Here is a 20,572-nt window from a genome sequence, read left to right as displayed (position 1 = left end):
CCAGTAGCGGAAGGTAGAAGGCAGTCTTTCTCAGCCAGGGAGCCTGTTTTTATAGCCACCGTCGGTGACGCATACCTCGGGTGACGTGGCGGTGGTGCTATGTTTTATCGACCATGCAGTCCAGCGTGCAGCTGTGTTATGCTGGGCCAGATGATAAGAAGACGGAGGGTGTGCAGAAATGTGCGCGGAGTGTGTCGCCACATCACCCCCCCGCGGAGTGGAGAGCCCTCAAGGCTTGAAAAAATCTGGGCAGTGTACGCGACGCCCGCTGCGTGTAGTGACAGAAGCAGGCTGCGATGTCGGCGGTCGTGGATGGACGTCTGTGGGTGTACTGGTATTCCCTGGTTCGGCGGAATCGCTGTAGGCCGGCTTCAGCCAGTCGATAGAGACGCGGACGGCGTTCCCTTTAATGCGCAAGGTGAAAGTTTTGTCGTCGCGACGGAGAACTGGGTAGGGTCCGCTGTAAGGTGGCTGTAAAGGCCGGCGGACGGTGTCATCGCGAAGAAAAGTGTGCGAGCACGTTGCCAGATCCTTGAAGACGAAGGGGGCAGTCTTACAGTGGTGAGCTGCAGGTATCGGGCGGAGGGCAGCGATGGTGCATCGGAGCCGGGCGATGAAATCGGTGGGATCTGACGTCGCGGTGGTGGATGGCGGTGCAGCGAGAAATTCGCCTGGGAGACTGAGGGATTCCCCGTAGACATGCTCTGCGGGTGTAGCCTGAATGTCGGGCTTGAAGGTGGCGCGAAGATCTAGGGTGACGGCTGGGATGGCTTCAGGCCAGGTTGAGTCCGGGTGGCACATGATGGCTGCTTTGAACTGTCGGTGGAAACGTTCGATCATCCCGTTGGCGCATGGGTGGTAGCTGGTGGTCCGCGAGCGTTCGAACCCAATGGTCAGCCCGAGCAGCCGGAAAAGGTGCGATTCGAACTGTCGTCCTTGGTCGGTGGTGACGCGGCGAGGGGGCCCGAAGCAGGCAATCCAGCCGGCGAAGAATGCCGAGGCGACGTCTTCCGCAGTGATTCCCTCGAGGGGCCATGCCTCAGGCCATCGAGTGTACCGATCGATGGCGGTGAGGCAGTAGCGATAGCGTCCAGCTGGAGGGAAGTGCCCTATGATATCAAGGTGGACGTGTTGAAACCGACCAGAGGTCTGGGGGAATGCGCCGAGTGGTGAAGTGACATGCCTGGTGACTTTAGCGCGCTGGCATTGAATGCAGGAGCGCGCCTAGGTGCGGCAATCCCGCTGCATGGAGGGCCAGGCATAGCGGTCAGCCACGAGGCGTGCAGAGGCGCATATGCCGGGATGGCTGAGATTATGTAGCTGGTTAAAGAGGCCACGGCAATGGGAAAGGGGCACGTAAGGCCTGCTTCGTGCTGTTGATATGTCGCAGTAGATAGTCTTTGTCGATTCAGGTTTGGGGACTTGCTGCAACTGTAGCGAGGACCCGCCCTTAAGAAGCTCCTGCAGTTCAGCGTCCGTAGTCTGAGCCTCGGTGAGGACATCAGCGGTTATCTGCGAAGGGCTAATAGCTGCCACGCGTGAAAGCGCGTCAGCGACCACGTTGTCCTTCCCGCTGACATGCTGGATGTCGGTGGTAAACTGGGGGATGAATGAGAGCTGGTTCTGCTGGACCGGCGGGAGTTTGTCACGGCGCTGAGAGAAGGCGTAGGTCAGAGGTTTATGGTCGGTGTAAATAGTGCAGTGTTGTGCTTCGAGAATGTGGCGAAAGTGCTGAACTGCTTCGTATATCCCCAGAAGTTCTCTGTAGTAAGCTGGCGAACTTGACGGCGCGGGGGTCGTGGTTTCGTCGGTGGGACTGGCCGCAGAAGGGGTCGTTTTGCAAGCTGAGAGTTTCTTGGAGAAGAACGCCAAGGGATGCCAGTTGTTGTCTACGTGCTGCATAAGGGCGGTGCCGACGGCGATGCTAGAGGCGTCCGTGAAGAGCCCCAAGGGAGCGTCTGGCACAGTATGGGAGAGAAGTGTGGCGGTGCAAAGAGCAGCTTTGCATTTTTCGAAAAGTTCCGTTAAAACCGGTGTCCACGTGACGGTTTGGTTTCCTCGTAGACCAGCCAAGGCACCATGGAGGGGAGCCTGGCAGTCGGCTGCGTGTGGCAAGAAACGCCTCTAAAAGTTCAGCATGCCGAGGAAACGGCGAAGGTCTTTAGTGGTGGTTGGTCGAGTAATTTTGCATGTCTGAGATGCGTTGAGGTAAGGGTCGAGTTCCCTCTGATGAGACTTCATGGCCGAGGAATTTGACAACTGAAGCGCCGAGCGTGCTCTTTGGGACACTGACGAGTAAGCTGTGGTCATCGAGGCATTGAAAAAGCAGACGAAGGTGCCTGTGGTGTTCGTCGGTGTTGCGGGAAAAGACCGATATGTCTTCAAGATAGACGAAGCAGAAGTCGAGGCCGCGGACGACTTCGTCGATGAAGCGTTGAAAGGTTTGTCCAGCGTTCCTCAGGCCAAAGCTCATGAAGGGAAACTCGAACAAGCCGAAAGGAGTAATAATTGCAGTTTTCGGGACGTCGTCCGGATTGACGGGTATCTGCGTGTAGGCCTTGACCAAGTCTAGCACGGAAAAAATGTGGCAGCCGGAAATGCAATGGGCAAAGTCCTGTATGTGGTGAACGGGGTACCTGTCCGGAATTGTGCGGGCGTTGAGGGCACGGTAGTCCCCACAGGGCCACCAGCCTTCGGTCTTCTTAGGGACAAGGTGGAGTGGCGAGGCCCATGGGCCATCGGAGGGGCCGGCGATTCCCTCCCGGAGCATGGCTTTGAACTCTGCTTTGGCTATGTGCATGCGGTCCGGGGTAAGGCGACGGGCGCGACAGAAAACCGGGGGGCCTGGGGTGGTCCGGATGTAGTGCAAGGTGGTGTGCTGCACGTCGCGTGGCAACCCGCTGGGGCGCGTCAAACCGGGAAATTCGGCGAGGATGGCGTGGTACGGTGAATTATGTTCGACACTGAGTACTTTGATGCTTGGCTGGTGGGTAGTCGTTCGCTGTCCTGGCGCAGAATGTCCCGTTGTCGCGTCGTTGAGACGGGCGTGGCGGCAGTCCGGAAGGACGTTGTAGTGCGCCAAAAAGTCTGAGCCGATGATTGGCTCTGTGACGTCGGCGATGACAAAATTCCAATGAAGGTCACAAGAAAGGTTTTTAAGCTGGATGTGCAGGCGGAGCGAGCCGTAAGTTTTGATAGTGGACCGGTTTGCCGCGCTGAGCTCGAAAGACGTAGAAGGACGGGGACCTTGAAGGTGGGCTCGTGGGAAGCCGCAAGTGTCGGAACCGCTGTCGACAAGGAACCACTGCTTTGTAATTTGGTCGGTGACAAAGATGCGACGGCCTCCAGGTTGGCAGCTCGCAGCCATGGCTACGAGCTGCCGTTGGCGTTTCCCTGATTTCTAGCGGAGCAGGGTGGTCGACATTGCCGTGCTCTGTCCCCGAGGCGTCTATGGTAGTAACACCGGTCGTCGTCACCAGGCTGCTGCGACGGGGTAGTGTTCTGGCCACGGCTTTGCGAGTGGCGCGTCGGCAAGTGTTGATCCAGGCGTCGTTGAATGGAGCTGAGCTGTCGGTTGATGTCGTCAATACGCCGCGCAAGCTCTATGGTGTTCAGCGGTGCGGCGACAGCGTGGATGGTAGGCGACAACGGCGGCAAAGAGACCTCGATGACGCGATCAGCGATCCCGGCGAGTTGGTCGAGAGGTAGCGTAAGCTGAGCCTGCAGAATTGCCTGGACGTGCGGTGGAAGTCGTTGAAGCCAAAGTGCTCGCAGTAAGGAATCCTGGACTTCCATGTTGCTCGCGAGAGCACGCATGTGGCGGAGGAGCTGTGAAAGCTTGCGCTCGGCAAGTTCTGCGGACTGAAGTTGTCGCACCTTCTGGTCTTCCGAGGGTGACAGGCGGCAAATGAGTTCCGTCTTGAGGTGTTCGTAAAGGTTGGCCGTTGGTGGGTTGGCAAGGATATCCCGGACCTTGCTGGCGTAGCGGGCATCGAGGTTGGCGACGACATAATCGTAGCGGGTCCTGTCTTGTGTGATGTGCGCAAGGGAGAACTGGGCCTCGACTTGGGCGAAACATACCTCAGGCGAGTCGGCCCAAAACGGCAGAAGCTTGACAGCGACACGCCAGACGCCGTGTGGGTCAGCGTGCGGGATGCCATCTGCCGGAGTTCTGACGTCCTCGGCGGAGCCGGCAGGATGCTGCTGCACGGAACCATCTGGTTGGTCGTGGCGTTCCTGAAGCTGTTGCTCTTGCTTCTGGATCACCTCTTGCTGCGCGTGAAGCTGTCTGTTGAGAAGTTCCAGCTGTCGTTGAAGGGCGTCTTGTTCGTCCATGGTGATGCGTTCTTGTTCGTTGTCCGTGTCACCAGATGTGGGATGTCGTGTCTGCCGAAGGACGAATCCCAACATAAAAACGTAACGCTTCTTTATTCGACTAACGATGGCAGCGGACGGGCATACCAACGCTACGTTCGTCCCAGTAGCGGAAGGTAGAAGGCGGTCTTTCTCAGCCAGGCAGCCTGTTTTTATAGCCACCATCGGTGACGCATACTTCGGGTGACGTGGCGGTGGCGCTATGTTTTATCGACCATGCAGTCCAGCGTGCAGCTGTGTTATGCTGGGCCAGATGATAAGAAGACAGAGGGTGCACAGAAATGTGCGCGGAGTGTGTCGCCACAAAGGTACCAGGCAGGGAGCGTCGATGATGTTTTTCGGTGCTGGCATTTTTCACACGCCGCAACATATTTACGGATGGAGTGGGCAAGACCTGGCCAAAAGAAGCGTCGGCAAATCTGGTAGTAGGTGCGGGAGACACTAAGGTGACCTGCCGTTGGTAAATCGTGAAGTTCTTGGAAAACAGCTGACCAAAGGTGCTTAGGAATGACGTAACTTAGGAACTGTCGGGCATACACTGTGGCGGTATAATACACCATCCCGGAGAACAAAGAATCAGAAGAAGATTCCAAGCCATCAATGACGGCGGGCAACATGGCATGATGGTGTTGCTCGTCGGCAATGTGTAGCAGCTGAGAAATGGAGAAAACGCAAGCGTTGGCATCAGGGTCAGGGTCGGCGGGTGGTTCGTTCACTGGATAGCATGATAGTCTGCATCTTGATGTAATCGGCCCGACCTGTACACTACTACATAGGAATATTCTTGCAGCCACAGAGCCCAGCGACCAAGCCGCCTGGTAAGATCCTTGAGTGAGGAAAGCCAGCAGAGCGCATGGTGGTCCGTGATTACAGAGAAGTGCATGCCATACAAGTACAGGTGGAATTTGGAAACCGCCCAGACGAGAGCCAGACATTCACGATCTGTAATAGAATAGTTGCACTCCGCTGTTGTGAGGAGTCAGCTAGCGTAGGCGATAACACAATCTTGACCCTGTTGGCGCTGGGCTAAGAAGACTCCGTAACCGTGATCACTGGCATCGGCACGCACCTCTGTAGGAGAGGACGGGTCAAAGTGGGCCAGTATAGGTGGCGTGGTGGGAATATTGGTGAGCTGGGCAAATGCCGCAGTTTGAGCGGGGCCCCACGTAAATGATGTGTCCTTCTTCAGAAGAACAGTAAGCGGTTGGGCAATCACTGTGAAGTCTTTAACGAAGCGTCGGAAGTAGGAGCAGAGTCCTCCAAAACTTCGGACATCTTTGATTGACTGAGGTACAGGAAAAGACATGACAGCACGAATTTTCTCCGGGTCTGGCTGAATACCGGAAGTGTAATCTGCCGACGACCCAGCACTGTAATCTGCCGACAACCGAAGTGACACTTCGTTGAATTCAGCTGCAGCCCAGCCTCGCGGAAGACTTGAACAGCTGATAAGTGCTCAAGATGTGTCTCAAATGTAGGTGAAAATACAAGAATGTCGTCTAGGTAGTAGAGGCATGTTCACCATTTGAACCCTTGAAGCAAAGAGTCCATCATACGTTCGAACGTTGCTGGGGCATTGCATAAGCTAAATGGCAAAATTTTGTAGTGATATAGACCATCAGGGCTGACGAACGTGGTCTTCTCTTGGTCCGTTTGATCCGCAGAAATTTGACAATAACCAGACCATAGGTCTATTGAAGAAAAGTATTTGGCACCGTGGAGACAATCGAGGGCGTCGTCAATGTGAGGCAAAGGGTAGAAGTCTTTTTTGGTAATGCGGTTTAGATGACGATAATCTACACAGAAATGCCATGTGCCATCTTTAGTTTTAACAAGTACCATGGCAACACCCAAGGGCTCGACGAAGGTTCAACAATACCTTTTGCAAGCATCTTGTTCACTTCATCTTGAGTAACCTTACGCTCTGAAGCAGAAACTCGATACCGCCGGCGATGAACAGGACTGGCATCACCAGTATTTATGCGATGCTTAACAAATGATGTCTGGCCCAATTGGCAATTGTTGAGGTCGAAGATGCCATGGTAGGAAACAAAAAGGAGACACAGAACTGCTGCTTGTTCAGGCGAAAGGTCCTCAACAATCATGGGACAAAAAGTTGCGTCAGGGCAAATAGAATCCTATGGACACGGTGAATCTGAGCAGATGTCTACTTAAAGCATTGTGACGTGGCAATATCTTATAGCATGCAGCGTTGCTACCGATATGCCTGGGGTAGAACTTCCTTTGTGAGGCCAAAATTGACGACGGGGAGGCATGTCCTGTTAATGGCGACGGTGACGACGAAGCGGGGCACAGCGATACTGAGCATCAGAAGGACATCAGGAACAGGTGTGGCTACATAATCACCATCGGGCACAGGAAAAGATAGCAAATTGACGAAAATCAAGGCTTTAGACGGCAGGCAGACGAAGGCCGTCATATGGAGGTCAGCGATACTTATATAGGAAGTACACATTCCGGTGACGTCAACAGTGCTCGACCACGCGTACGGCTTGGGTAGTAGGAGGCGTGAGAACCTTCCTCAGTCGACTACGGAGTTTACAACTCATTATGGACACCTGGGCTCCAGTATCTATTAAAGGGACACTAAAGGTTACCAGAAACTCAAGTTAAAGTGGTAGAGCAATGTTCTAGAACGTCTCAGGCGTCAATATAATCGCGAACAGAACTTTAGTAACCGAGAAATTGAGGTAAATGCATGACACGATTTGAGACCCCACAGCGACATTCCGGTACTAGCCCGATGACGAAAGGACTCCTCATAATTTGTGTTACTAATACTCAACTACTCGTATTAAAAATATCATTTCATTCGATTATAAGACGGAAAAAAATGCTACTTGTCTACGTCTATTCGATTCTAAGAAAAAATAGCATTTTGACGTTACCCTTCAGTAATATGGGTGTTCGAAAGGTTTCGTTTTCGCTCGACTCTGCGCCGCGCACGCTTTGGAGTTTCAGTAGTTTCGTTATCGCGTCGTGCTGCGAGGGTTCTGCTGGCTCGCGAAACTTTCATTTGGAACAAGCAGCGAGAATGCCACGTCCATGTGATGTCGTGGGAAGCCCTCGTTACTTTCCCGCTCGGGAGAGCCGGTGTCGAGGCCGCCGTCGTAGTACGCAACGACGCCGGCAGTGCGAGCCCTCAGCAGCAGGTCGCGCTCGTCGGTGCTCAAATCGCTGAAGTTGAGCCCACCATCGCGAGCCAATCTGTCGGTGTCAGGGTCCATTGCGACGAGCGTCGAAGTTAGCGTCATAGAATGAAGTACCAGCTTATGGGCGTCTTGCGCTGGAGTTTTAGGTATAGTAGCGGCGCCTGGTGGCAGTGCGGGAAACGACATCTGGGTCGTGCCAGCTTGGGCCGTATTGAGCCCTGGCTGTGGCGAAGCACGTTTCTAGGCCGAGTTTTGCGTCGTTTCGCACGTTTTTATGCCCTGTTGCGAGTGCGAAACGGCTCGTCGCTTCTCATAGACCACGGCGACCACGCTGCGAGCTCGCCGCAGCCTATAGTTTAACGAAAACAGACTCTCTGTGTGCCGTGGGACGTAATGTGGGACGTAATTCGTTTCTCCTTCTGCTAGCCACCATACTCCCGCTTTCGCTCTGCTGTCGGCTCTGTCTTGGCTCTGTTTCTGACCGCGCGTTCGCGTTTTGCGCAGAAAAGCCGTAGCGCCGTCTGCGGACGCCGTTCTACTCACCGATTGCGCAACGTCACTATGAGACCATGATGTCAGTACTCCTCGATCGGAGGGCGGGCGATTTGAACTACGCTAGAGGTACGCGGACGCTTCAGAACGCATTTTCTCTTAAAATAAGTCTCTCCTTGGCACGAAACAAGCGTTTCGAGGTTTCTGTGATGGTATTTCAACAGTCCACGTTGACTTAATAGTAACCTTTAGTGTCCCTTTAACGCCGTCAAAGGGACACCATCGACATGAACATCATGTAAGTTCTGGTTCATTGGGAGCGTCAATGGAGGATTTCGACACGATGAAGATAATACAGCACTACCCCCAGGAGCTGCATGGTCTAGTTTACCGTCCGGGAAAGTCTATAATTGGTCAGCGACGAATAGCGGCGTGGCTGGGGCAACAGGGACCGACGGCGAAGAGGTGACGGCGAGCGAGCAGGACTGTCGTCGACGAATACGCCTGAGGTAGGAGGCATATGGCGAGGTAACGGCGCGGGTCTGCATATGGACGAGGAGACGGGAAAAAGGAGCTAGAATACGGTGACATCCAGGAGGTGCGGCAGTGGCGAGCGACGTGGCCAATGCGGAGGCAATAGAAGCAAATGGGCTTGTTGTCCAGAGTTCTCCACTTGGTATGGTTGCGGTATCTGGGAGGGGAATACAGATCGCTGTGTGGCGTAGCTGTCGGCACCGGTCGGGAGATGGAGCAGGCAGCAGGAAAACCGAGGTTGGCATATTCTTGCCGGACAACTGCCTGAATGAGAGAGATCGCTGGGGCTGGTTGGTCAATGGTGGGGTCAAGGGGGCGTTGATGGAATGACGCGACGCAGGACTTGTAGCCTCGAGCTCGCAGCAAACAATACGTGTGACATGCTCATTTAAAGGTGGTGAAGCGGTAAGGTCGACGCAAGACGACGTCGCAGCCGTGTTAAGGAGCTGGGAGAACTGTGGAATGACGCGGCGGCTTTTGGCGAGCTCAAAGCAGCAGCATTCCTTGACAATGACGTCGATGGTGGACACATTTTTGAAGACCAACAAGTTGAATGTGTCATCTGCGATCCCTTTGAGCATGTGGCCGACTTTCTCAACCTCGGCCATTTCGTCGTCGACTTTCCGGTAAAGAGCGAGCACGTCTTGTATGTACGAGACATACGATTCAGTAGAAGACTGAACTTGGGTAGTAAGCTCTTTTCTAGCAGCCAGCTGCTGACCGGTGGGATTTCCAAAGAGGTCGCTGAGCTTCTCCTTGAAAGCATCCCAGCTAGAGATCTCATCCTCGTGTGTCCGGAACCAGACACGAGGAGTTCCGCCCAAGTAGAATAGAACATTCGCTAGCATAATGGTAGGGTCCCCGCAGTTGTTTTGGCCAACACGCTCATACAGGTTGAGCCAATCCGCAACATCGACATTATCTTGGCCAGAGAATATGCCAAGATGACGGGGTTTGGTAACCGTGACGTATGTTGTTGGCGGGGTTGCAGGAGTACAAGCCGACAAAGTGTCGTCACTGGGAGCCATGGCGGAAAGCAGGATGGTGTGGCCGCTGTGGAGCTCCGTGGTAAAGACGGGGAACGGCACCCTCCACCAAAATGTTACAGGAACGAAGGATTAAGATCTGAAGACTACTTACTAAGTATATTTACAAAGGATAATGCAGCACTGGCCAGTTCAGCCGACAGCTTGAGAGCCAGAGAGCATCCGTTGTCTTTGTCGGGGCACCCGCGTGCATTGTCCACAAGAAACACGCAATATGCATGTATCAATACTATCAGAAAGGCCCAAACTATGCCACTGCACAGCTGTGTTGTTCAATTTCTGCATTTTTTATAAATGAAAAATTACAGCTTTGGCTTTACCGGGAACTAAACTTCCACCTTGCAGACAAAATTTTCAATTTTCATATATAACAATTGTGGAAACTGAAAATCTGAGTTCACAGTAGCATTCTGCATTATGTTCTACCCCAGTAAGCACCCAACCGATAAGCCTTCCTCTTCTTCTAAATGAACGATAGTTTTTGCAATTGCAAACTTTTGTGAAAAAAAGAGAAACTGAGAAAAACTGTTGCAAAAATCCTGAAGTGTGTCATTTTACACAAGTGGCATCTATCGTAACTAAAATTCTGCTGCAGCATACGTTGGTCCTTCAATTCCGCTTTGTTCTGTGACAATAGCTGCAAGCTTTCTCTTTTTCTGAGCCACTTTTGAGCTGTCAAGTGCCCTGGCTTTTGTCCGTGACAAGCAATGCACGGTGCAGTTGCTTCCAAGCAATGCCTAGAAAATATTGTGGAGCGATCACATCACCAGCACATAGGAAAGCCAAACAAGGTATCCAAAGTGGAGCTTCATTTTGAGTGAAATGAGCACTAGAGAAATGGTGCGAAATGGGCCCTGGGCGAAGCAGAGCGAAAAAATTGCGGCAGCTATTTAAAAAATAAGGAAAAACGAACATGAAAAACCATCGCTGCCTTCTTTTCACACTTCTTGCGATTCTTATCACTGCGAGCAACAGTCAGTATGTGGTATTCCTCCTTGCCCCCTAGAGCTGCATACAAGCGAACTGTGGCAAGTCTGCAAGCTTGGCGAAGTTACAGGAAATCGGGAAATTATCATTTAGATGGTGTCACCGGCTTATGAAATAAACACTATTTTGATTGTTTTTTACTGTGCTGATGAGGACAAAAATTTTTGGCACATTCTCAGATAGTAAAGGAACCTGAAACTGCTACAACCTGGAAACGAGTTTGTTGGCCAGAAATCGCAGTTACTTGTCCCGTGTCCCCTCTTAAAATTAAAGGTTGACTTTATTGCACTTACTACAATGTTGCATATTCATTCTGGTCATTAACTCACGAAATGTCGGAGGTTTGCCACAAATTCATCCGGCTATTGCAACTTGGCATGCAATGTGTCATGTGTGTACTGTAGTGCATGCTGCATGGAGTTCTACTATACCAGGGTGTGAAGTCATTCAAGACCTGTCAATGGGTCTGGTTACCAAGTCCCGCAATGTTGCATATGCAGAGACAATGGAAGAAACAAAAGCAGCATTTTTGTGCGCTCCGTTCAGACTTCTTAGCTCCTTCTCCGAATCTAATACTACATGATTTATACGTGCGGACACACGTATGCATCTTTGAGAACCATTGGCCAGTATTCATTTATACCAGACAAGAGCTCTAGTTCTCCATCCAACTTCAAGATTATCTTGAAGCAGAAAAAAACACAAGTTGAGCTGCAGCCTCTTGAGATAAACTTAAAAGTTTATTTGAATGGGGGAGAATAAAGCTGCATGTGTTTTGCAGGCCACATTGTGATAAAAATTTTGATGCTAATAGAAAGAAACAATGTATTTTGATCCTTTGTGCACTGTACCGGAATGTGCCCCACTTTCTTGGTGATGTCCAGATTTTGTCAAAATTTTAGTAATGTTATTGTCTAAATTTTCCAAACTCTAATTACAGCACAAAAAAAATTTAATTTGCCTGTAGCCAAGTAACAATGCACCACGAAACACCTTCAATGACACTGACGCTGAAATGGATTGCTTAGGCTTGAATTCCAGGCCTAAACGTTAGACAATGCATAGCTATGGCTGTGTGAATACCACTAAATGTGCACAACTTGAATGAAGTTTCAAAATTAGCGAATTCAATTGAAATCTGTTTTAGTGGGTGCAGACTGGCACAACGTGGTGCAATTAACACAGCAATCTTAACCCTGTGCAGTAAAGAACACTGCTCACAATAATTCAGTAAAAAAATATGGGGTAATTTTGCTGGCCTTACGGAAAAAATGTGCCGAAGATTACGATACTCCCTAATGTGAAACTTGAGCGCAGCTGTACACGTTTTCATTTCGCTATGTACTGGCAGGTGTGGACAATCTGTCTTGTGTGGCAGTTTGCAAACAGAGCAAAGTCCGGCACGACTGCCTCACTAATCTGCAGATTACAAGAGCCAGCACGTGGGTGGCACATGGGTGCGATTCAAAAAAGCTGCCATCAACAGACCTCCCAGATGATGCGCACTACTCTGGCGCCATCTCGTAGCCATCGGCACCGCACTACGCTTTTCTTCTCACGTTTTCACCATGCCCTCCTCCATTTTCCATCTCATGGTTCCACTGCCCCCTCCTCTCCGCTTTCGTCCCTTGTGCTCATTTGCTTGGTTACCCCAGAAAGGGTTAAACTAATCCCAACAAAATGCAATTGCCTGTCGCTATGTTTACAGCCGCCTTCTAGTTGTAAGCATTTATAGTACATAGGATACCCTTCTTGCATCTTTAAGAGGAAGCTTTAGCTCGGGTGCTCCTATCTAAATACATGCAAAAGGAGAATTTGCTTTTCTCAGCAGCCACTCCACCAAACTTGACGATGTTTGTTGCATTTAAAAGAAAAACTTAAAATCTAGAGACTGATAGTTTCGAATTTTTCACTTACGTCAATTTTTTACTAAAAATTGGCAGAAATCGCAAATTTCCAGAAAACGAAATTATGAAGTTTACAACTCTGCAACTCAGCAATGAAGAATGATATCACAATTCCGTGAATTGCATCTCATAGCACGTCTAAAGTGGACAAAATTGATGTTATACATAAATCTAAAAAATTTCTTTATGTCTAAATACAGCTTTTCCAGAACCCTTGTACACAATGTAACAAATTCACGTAATATATAAATTGACATACTGAATTTGTCCACTTTGAAAGATCTCATGGATGTCATTTACAGAACCGTCATATCTGTTCTTGATGGAGAGATATTAATTTGTAAACTTCGTGCTTCTATTCTTTTCAAACTTTCGTAAATTCTTTTCAATAAAATTCAGGCCCTAAATCGAAATTCCGTTTCCGCTACACATATTTGAATAAGCCACGTCGGAGTTGGATCCGGGCTAAAGCTTCCTCTTAAAGGGTCTCTGAAATGGTTTGGACAAATATTGTAGACCCGTAAGGTACAGTAAAACATTCACGCCACAATTGAAGTAAAGCGTCTCATATTGAGAGAGCAACGGAGGATTGAAAGGAACATATTGAGAGCAACGGTCCGGGATGAATTTTTCTTCAACTACGAGGCTTTTCTTTCGAGGAACCTGTATGGGTTTCCTTTGTAGCAATTGATATGATTGGTGGATGTCTCATTTTCCCTTTATTAGTTACTTCTCTTCACCTTGCGGGTTTCCGCAAAACTATTACATCAATCGATAACATTGATTTAATATACACAACAACACATGCAAACATGCATGCAAATACATAAAGAAGCATATTGAATACAGATAAAAAATAGCAATACTCTCTCCTGAATTACCTGGCAGCAGGTGATGGAGCTCTCTTGCTGGACTCTTTGTCAATTGAACCTTTTTCTTTACGCTTGGATAGAAGGTCTCCAAAATCATTGTCAGGGAGCCCAAACTCATTTTCAGGGTTTGGAAATGGGAGAATCTCAGACTCATGCTGCAAGAGAGTTATTGTAACTTTGTTTATTTCATCCATACAAGCACTACAGAAAAAGAAAGGATGGCATCAAAGCTGCTGGCATTGCATGACATTGATCAGCAATGTGAAAAGCCACATGTGATTTTCAGTGTATTCTGCACTGTTTTCTATCAAGCTGATGGGTTGGAGCGCCAGCGTTCTAATTGCACATTTTTTTCTCTGTATTCTGAGGCACTTACACTTACTGCATTACAAACAAAAGGTAGAAAAACACCATCCACACCAATCTTCAAGAAAAATTTCCCCTCATACTATATGTTATCTGCATTGTTCACCAAAATAAACATGCAAGAAATTATCAGAGCAAAGGGGATCCTAATAAGTATATAAAGATAACCATATCTGTTGAATGCTGGTACTGGAGTGCTCATGACCATCCAGGGAACACCAATAACAAAGGCAGGATAAATATCCAGGATGCATGTGAAAGTCGACTATGCAACTTATTAGTTCCCTGTCTGGTCTAAGCTTCTAATCCCATTACAAGAACCTGCCAAAATCTTGAGGTCTAGAATACCAACACAACCAAATATGTAGCTTGTTCTGATGTGGTCAACACAGAGATACCAGGTAGAGTCTGAAAAACTTCATTGAATTATGGCAATCTTTGCTTGATGTTGGCGATGGTGCTGTAAGTGTTTTATCGTTGGTTAAGACTTTTCCCCAGCTACACGCCTCCCCTCTGAGATCATGTCGCTTAACACTGCCAAGTACCTTCCTTAAAGCAAATAGCATGCTCATGCAATTCTGTGTCAGGTCTCAATGGTGTATGTTTTGATCGTACACAATCATGTCATTGGTTAATGAATGATAAATTTTATGTCCATGCGCGCTGGATTCTGCACCGCCAGGTAGCCTGTTATGCACCTTGCACGGCCACACAATAAAACGCGAGAAACGCTTTTATATAGAATGCTTTCGCAGGGAGGCCACTCACCAAAGCCGCCATGTCGTACATTGTGTCGAGGTGGTCCCATATTGTTTGTGAAGAGATATCCTTGTTAAGAGACGCGCTGAACTTCTCGTGGATGCAAGCCATTTGGAAGTACCTGTTGACGCCTGCGTAATGCGGCGAAAGGCATTTTTCAAGGTGCGAACACGGCAAATCGCGGCGCCTTGTTTGAGAACGGAATTAGTACGTACTTTCGATTTACAGGCACTGAAACGCGGACATGGACAATTTTTCGGTAATGTCAATAACAGTTCAACCACGCCAGCGTTATAAATACTAGCAAAAAATAAATGGCACACATACAGCTTCAGTTTCAACAGCGTGCTAACTTTGGTCGGTTAGTACATACTTATGAGAAGAAACAGCGCTTTTGAGCGGAATAAATAGGAGAAGACAAACACGAGTGCAGAGTTTGTCGCTTTTTTTTCATTTCTTTGTTTTTCTAGTCCCGTTCAAAGGCGCTGTTCCTTTGCATATCGAGTTTAACTATGCTTACGGACAACACTTACACAAACATGTCAAAAAGCCGTAATATCACACTTACCTACTGGCTTATGGCCTTTCATCGCGTGAAATAACTGCACTTCCGTATCGACATTCCAGTCCAAAGTTTCCGCTGGCTTTTCGGAAATAGAATCCATGAACGACCGCCAAACAACGGACGGTCTACCGCGGGGTGTGTTTTTCTGCATGTGGTTACAGCGCTAGCCCGAGCTAGACTGACATGTTTCGATAGAATACGCTACCACCACAGAATAAATCTAACGCCCTCGCTGCGTTCACCCAAATAGCCAAAAAAAGAAATGATGATTTGGCTAGGCTTCCTTTGGATTTTCGAAAGACGGCGCTTTATTTGTGAGCGTGTGGGCTTGTGTGGGCATAGGGAAAGAAATTGTGTGGGCGTGGTGGAGTGAGGATGGCAAATATTTTGAATGTGTTTTCGTCTCATGTGATCCTTTTATGTGATCTCGGTCACTACCGTAATTAGTCGGTTTGGCCGGTTTAGCAATCTGGTTCATGTGGAAACTGCCTTCGCCTGTAATTTTAATGTGCTAGAGTTGTAGACTGTGCTGTTAGGCGCGTGTTTGGATTACTCATTTTATGGTGGTGTGATTCGCGTGGATGCTTCGCTGCTTTTGCAGTACTAGTACTTGTGTTGTCGCAGCGTCCTTCCCACATTAAACAGTCGGGGCAGGAACGAGCATTAAAATGGCCCTCGATGGTCGTGTAGGCGCCATGAATCTCCCGGACTACTGATCAATGCACGCTGGATGCCTTTGTGATCTATGTATGCGCGGCACTGCGTGTTTGCACCACGACCTACTGTATAAGGGGTTTGCACCAACTCTGACAAATGAGGAGTGTTGAAAGCAGTGCAGTGCTGTTTCTGTTACCTGCTTGGTCCAACTGTTTTGTTTACAAACTCGCCTAAATATTTGCTGTTGTGACATGTAAATTTGCCCCATTCTATTTATACAGAGATACCATGCATTCAGTTGCTCGTCGCCTATGGTTACTTTATTTATTTATTTATTTATTTATTTATTTATTTATTTTACAAGTACTGCCAGCCTTGTTCCCAGGCCTTAGGCAGGAGTGGGTATTTGAAACAAAACACAAGTATGAAATAAGATCAAACAAGATAGCAGACACCGAACAAGAATCTGCATAACAAACAGCATGTGAGAAACCTTTTCACAATCATGATTTGATAGGTAGAGACGAGGGATGAACGCTATGGTTTATTCACAAAGTGCAGAAAGAAAGGATGAAACCGTTGGACAGTCAACAGTTGTGGCAGGTAATGAGTTCCATTCGGAAATTATGCGCAGGAAAAAGGAATTTTTAAATGTTGGTCCTGAAGGGAAAATCTCTAACCTTTTTGTTGTGATAGGAGCGCGTGTAGCGGTGGCTAGCCGGTAGAATATATAATGTTTTATCTATTCCTAATTGACTGTTATAGAGTGAGAAGAAAATTTTCATTCCGTCCCGGGAACGCCCTTAGGTTTTCAGTTCTGCAGCTTCTGGAAGAGAGGATGGAGATGTGTGCCAGCTGTACGAATTGAAAATAAACCTGGCTGATTTTCTTTGGACTTTCTCAATTTTAGTGATGTTAGTTTGTGTGTGCGGATCCCAAACAATCGCATTGTATTCTAGAATGGGTCAGATGAATGTTTTATACGCTAAAAGTTTTATTTCAGGTGAAGTGTTTCCTATTGATTGCCTTAAAAATCCTAGCTTCTTCATTGCTTTATTATAAATGTATGTTACATGTTCACTCCACCTAAGATCTGATGTTATTACTACTCCCAAGTATTTGTACGTAGACACGACTGATAGAGACTGGTTGTTAATGCTATAATTAGGGGTTAAGGGATTCTTTTTGCGAGTAATGGTCATTGCAACAGTCTTCTTGAGGTTAATAGGCATCTGCCATTTCGAGCACCACGTTTGTATTGTAGACAGCGAGGTGTTTAAAGCTTCCTGATCATTTTAATTGCGCATTTCGTTGTACAAAATGCAGTCATCTGCAAAAAGCTTTATCTTGACACGTATGTCACTGATGACGTAGTTGCTAAAGACAAGAAAGAAGAGCGACACTAACATTGATCCCTGTGGAATGCCTGAGCCTACAGTTGTGCGTGTCAAAGCTGCATCGTTGACATAAACACATTGTTTTTGTAACGAAAGGTATGCTTTAATCCATGGAGTTGACCAAGGCGTCATAGTTTAAAATGGGTTTTAGTTTAAGCAGCAGTTTGGAGTGAGAGACGTGGTCAAATTCTTTTTCAAAATCGAGAAATATTAAGTCAATTTGGCCGTGTCTATCGTGACCTGTCGCTAAGTCGTGAACTGTTTCTACAAGCTGAGTTGCAGTAGAAAAACCTCGCCGAAAGCCATATTGTCTTGAATCAATTACTGCGTTGTTGTTAAGAAAGGCGGAAATGTGCTTGAAAATTATGTGTTCAAGGGTTTTTGCGCATGTGCAGAGTAAAGATATTGGCCTGTATGATGTGAGAAGAGATGGATTTGCTGTTTTTGGTTTGGGGATGACTTTCGCGTACTTCCAGTCGGTTGTGATTTCCGCGCATGACAGTGATTTCTTGAATATTAAGGTTAAATACATTAAACACCATTCGGCGTACCGGGAAACGCATTCGCGATTCCATCAGCTCCGGGCGATTTTTAACGTCGAGGTTGAGCATAAGTGCTAACACACCTTCCTCAGTAATTCTGGCATCACCAATCAGCAGAATGTGTTCATAGCTAGGCAACTGTTGGCTGATACCGTCGTCACGCTTAAACACTGAGCAGAAGTATCGGTTGAGCGCCTCTGCAGTTTTGGCACTGTCGGTTAAAAAGGTATGACCAAAACAGAGTTTGGATGCAGCTTTCTTTTTTGGCGATAGGTGCTGCCAGATTTTTTATTTGCTTTTTTTATTTCATCAGCTAATAATGTACGCAAGCCAAGAAACCGATCACTTGCGGGAACAGTTGGGTGTTGCTTGAGTTGTTTTCTTGCCTTTTTCAGCTTCCGTTCTATTCGTACTATTTCTTTTGTTACCCAAGGATTGTGCTTCCGCAGCACTTTTCGCTTCACAGATACAAAATCACGATACACTTCAGAACCAGGAACTTGAAGTCGGCCCATATATCATCAATAGAATGTTCGTTTGATTCTCACATGGCATGAAATTCTGAAAAAGTGCCATCTAGGGCGTCCAGTACATCAATATCACTGTCACGGGAGAAATCTGGGACAATTCTTTCTTGTTTTTCAATCTGTGGAGCAAAGTTCACTTCCAACGTAAGGTATACCATTTTATGGTCTGATATACCTTCGAAAACCTGAATTTGTGGGTTGCGGCGGACTACGGCAGTATTTGCAAAGAAAAGGTCCAGAATTGATAGTGTATTGTTTTGAATACGGGTAGGTTCTTTGACAAGCTGTGAAAGGTTGTGAAGCACTACTATATCTACGAAAGGTTCAGAAGCACTTGAGAGGGGCTCAGGGAAATCGTTATTCCAGTTTACAGAAGGAACATTAAAATCGCCTGTAAGTAGCATACTGCAGCGCTTATTCTTACAGGTGCACAAGAACTCATTAAGATTTTCAAAGAAGGTGGTGTCGCAATTTGGGGGCCGATATAACTCTGCCATGATTAGGTTGCACTCGTCAAGAAAATTTTTCACAACAACACATTCAATTCCTGCAATATCAGGCAGCCTAGCAACACTCAATGTTTCTTGAAAGAGAATTGCAGTGCCGCCGCCACGGCAATCCCTGTCATGTCTGTAGATTCCGTAACCGCCAGGTGCTATTTCAGAGTCAATGATATCACTATGCAACCAGGTTTCTGTTATTAGAACATGGGGTTTGTGGGCAGTTACAATACTCTCTAATTCAGCGATTTTGTTGACTATGCTCCGAGCATTTATGTTAGGCACCAAAACATTTTTTTTTTCTTTTTTAACACAGGAACGGGGTCATTGCAGTCCTTCAGGGTTTTCTTGATGCAAGGTGACGAGTATGCGTTTCATCTGAGCGCTATCCCATCAATATGTTTGATTGTCAAAGTTTATCTTGTCGTACTGAAGCCTTACTTTGGCACCTGCTTTCTTGTAATCAGCTGTGCTGTCCCAGAGGTGCTCCCTTATCTGCCATGTCTCGGCTGAAAAATCTTCCGAAATTGAAATATTTTGCCCTTTGAGCTTGGGGCAGTTCCTCAGCATGGTTTTTTTTTTCTCAGTGGTCTATAAACTTTAGAATGATAGGCCGGTGCTTCTTTGCCTGCTTACGGCCCATCCTGTGCAGTCTTTCAATGGAAGATACTCGAACACCTAAATGCTTTAAAAATAATTCTTCATTTAATGTGGTCAATAGCGAATCCGGTGTTTCATTCACATCTTCTCTAAAGCCAAAGGCTAATGGGTTGTTTCGTCTGCTCCTATATTCTAAATCGACTAGTTCCTTTTCTAGATTCTGTATTGTTCGTTGCATGTGCTCTGAGTTCCGCATATTTGGCTGCTATGGTTTCCACGTTCTCAAGTTTAGACTCAATGGTGTTTAATCGCTTCTGCATACTGTTTTGTCCATCAAGAATTTCTCTCAGCATCTGTTCAGTAGTGGGTCCAGGATTGGATTCAATATCCCCACTGAGCAGCAGTAACGAGAGCAAAAAATTTTTAACGAAGATGCATACAGTACTAACGCTGGAAGGGCACGCCAGCTGGACTAGACAGCGGTGAGAGGTTTTGACGGAGGAGTATGTGCTACTAACCTGTGTGAACAACATGAATGGGTTGGTCATGGCTCTGATGGATGACCAGCTGGTGTGCCCACTGCAAAATCTTAGCCTGAAGTAAATTTTACTCCCGAAACGCATTTGTATGTTCCTACAAATTGTTAGTTTACATGCAACACATGGTGGTGGTGGTGGTAACAACTTTATTGAAAATCCGGCAAATTCGTGGCCTGGGCCTAGGCCGCCCCCGAGTAGGTCCGGAGAGTCTGTCTCCTCGCTGCCTCACGGGCTTGCTGGATAGCCCGTAGTTGACCTTGGAGGTTTGAGTTGCGCAGCGCGGCCGTCCACCGCGCCGCAGCTTTGTCTGGAGGCACTGCATTTCCTCTGCCCATAACCTCACATTCCCAGAGAATGTGTCTAAAATGCGTGAAACCTGCCGTATAGTTTGCAGTTATCGTCTGAATAGATGTCTGGATATATCCTTCTGAGATTAATGGTATTGCGGGAGGTCTTGGTTTGTAACTGCCTCTAGGCTACCACTTGGGCCCTGTCGAGAGGTTAGGGGGTGGATAAACACGCCTGGAGTTTTAATAAAATTTTGAAATGTCACAGTACCTGGTCATTCTGTCCCTCTCTGTCCGTGCCTCCGTTAGGTTTCCAACCCCCAAAGAGGATCCTTCCATGGGAAGGGTAATTATATTTTGGGAGCCGAAAATAATTTTACCCGCTGTGGTTGCTTAGTGGCTATGGTGATGAGCTGCTGAGCACGAGGTCGCGGGATCGAATCCCGAC

At 47.7% G+C, this 20,572-nt stretch overlaps 1 protein-coding gene across 1 annotated transcript in view; it reads right to left on the bottom strand.

The window, feature by feature from the left end:
• The window catches only part of LOC142557835 (uncharacterized), a 41,744-nt gene extending 26,411 nt beyond the window's left edge, over positions 1 to 15,333 (bottom strand). The window contains exons 1-3 of the mRNA XM_075670020.1: positions 15,079 to 15,333; positions 14,520 to 14,641; positions 13,395 to 13,540 (exon numbers count right to left, since the gene is read on the bottom strand). Of these exons, the coding sequence (XP_075526135.1) occupies positions 13,395 to 13,540; positions 14,520 to 14,641; positions 15,079 to 15,226 (416 nt within the window). The 5' untranslated portion in view covers positions 15,227 to 15,333. The remainder of the gene's footprint in view (positions 1 to 13,394; positions 13,541 to 14,519; positions 14,642 to 15,078) is intronic.
• Positions 15,334 to 20,572: the final 5,239 nt, after the last annotated feature.

This window comes from Dermacentor variabilis, chromosome 9, assembly GCF_050947875.1.
Source record: "Dermacentor variabilis isolate Ectoservices chromosome 9, ASM5094787v1, whole genome shotgun sequence".
Classification (NCBI taxonomy): Eukaryota; Metazoa; Arthropoda; class Arachnida; order Ixodida; family Ixodidae; genus Dermacentor; species Dermacentor variabilis.
This window is presented reverse-complemented; position numbering and strand designations above follow the sequence as displayed.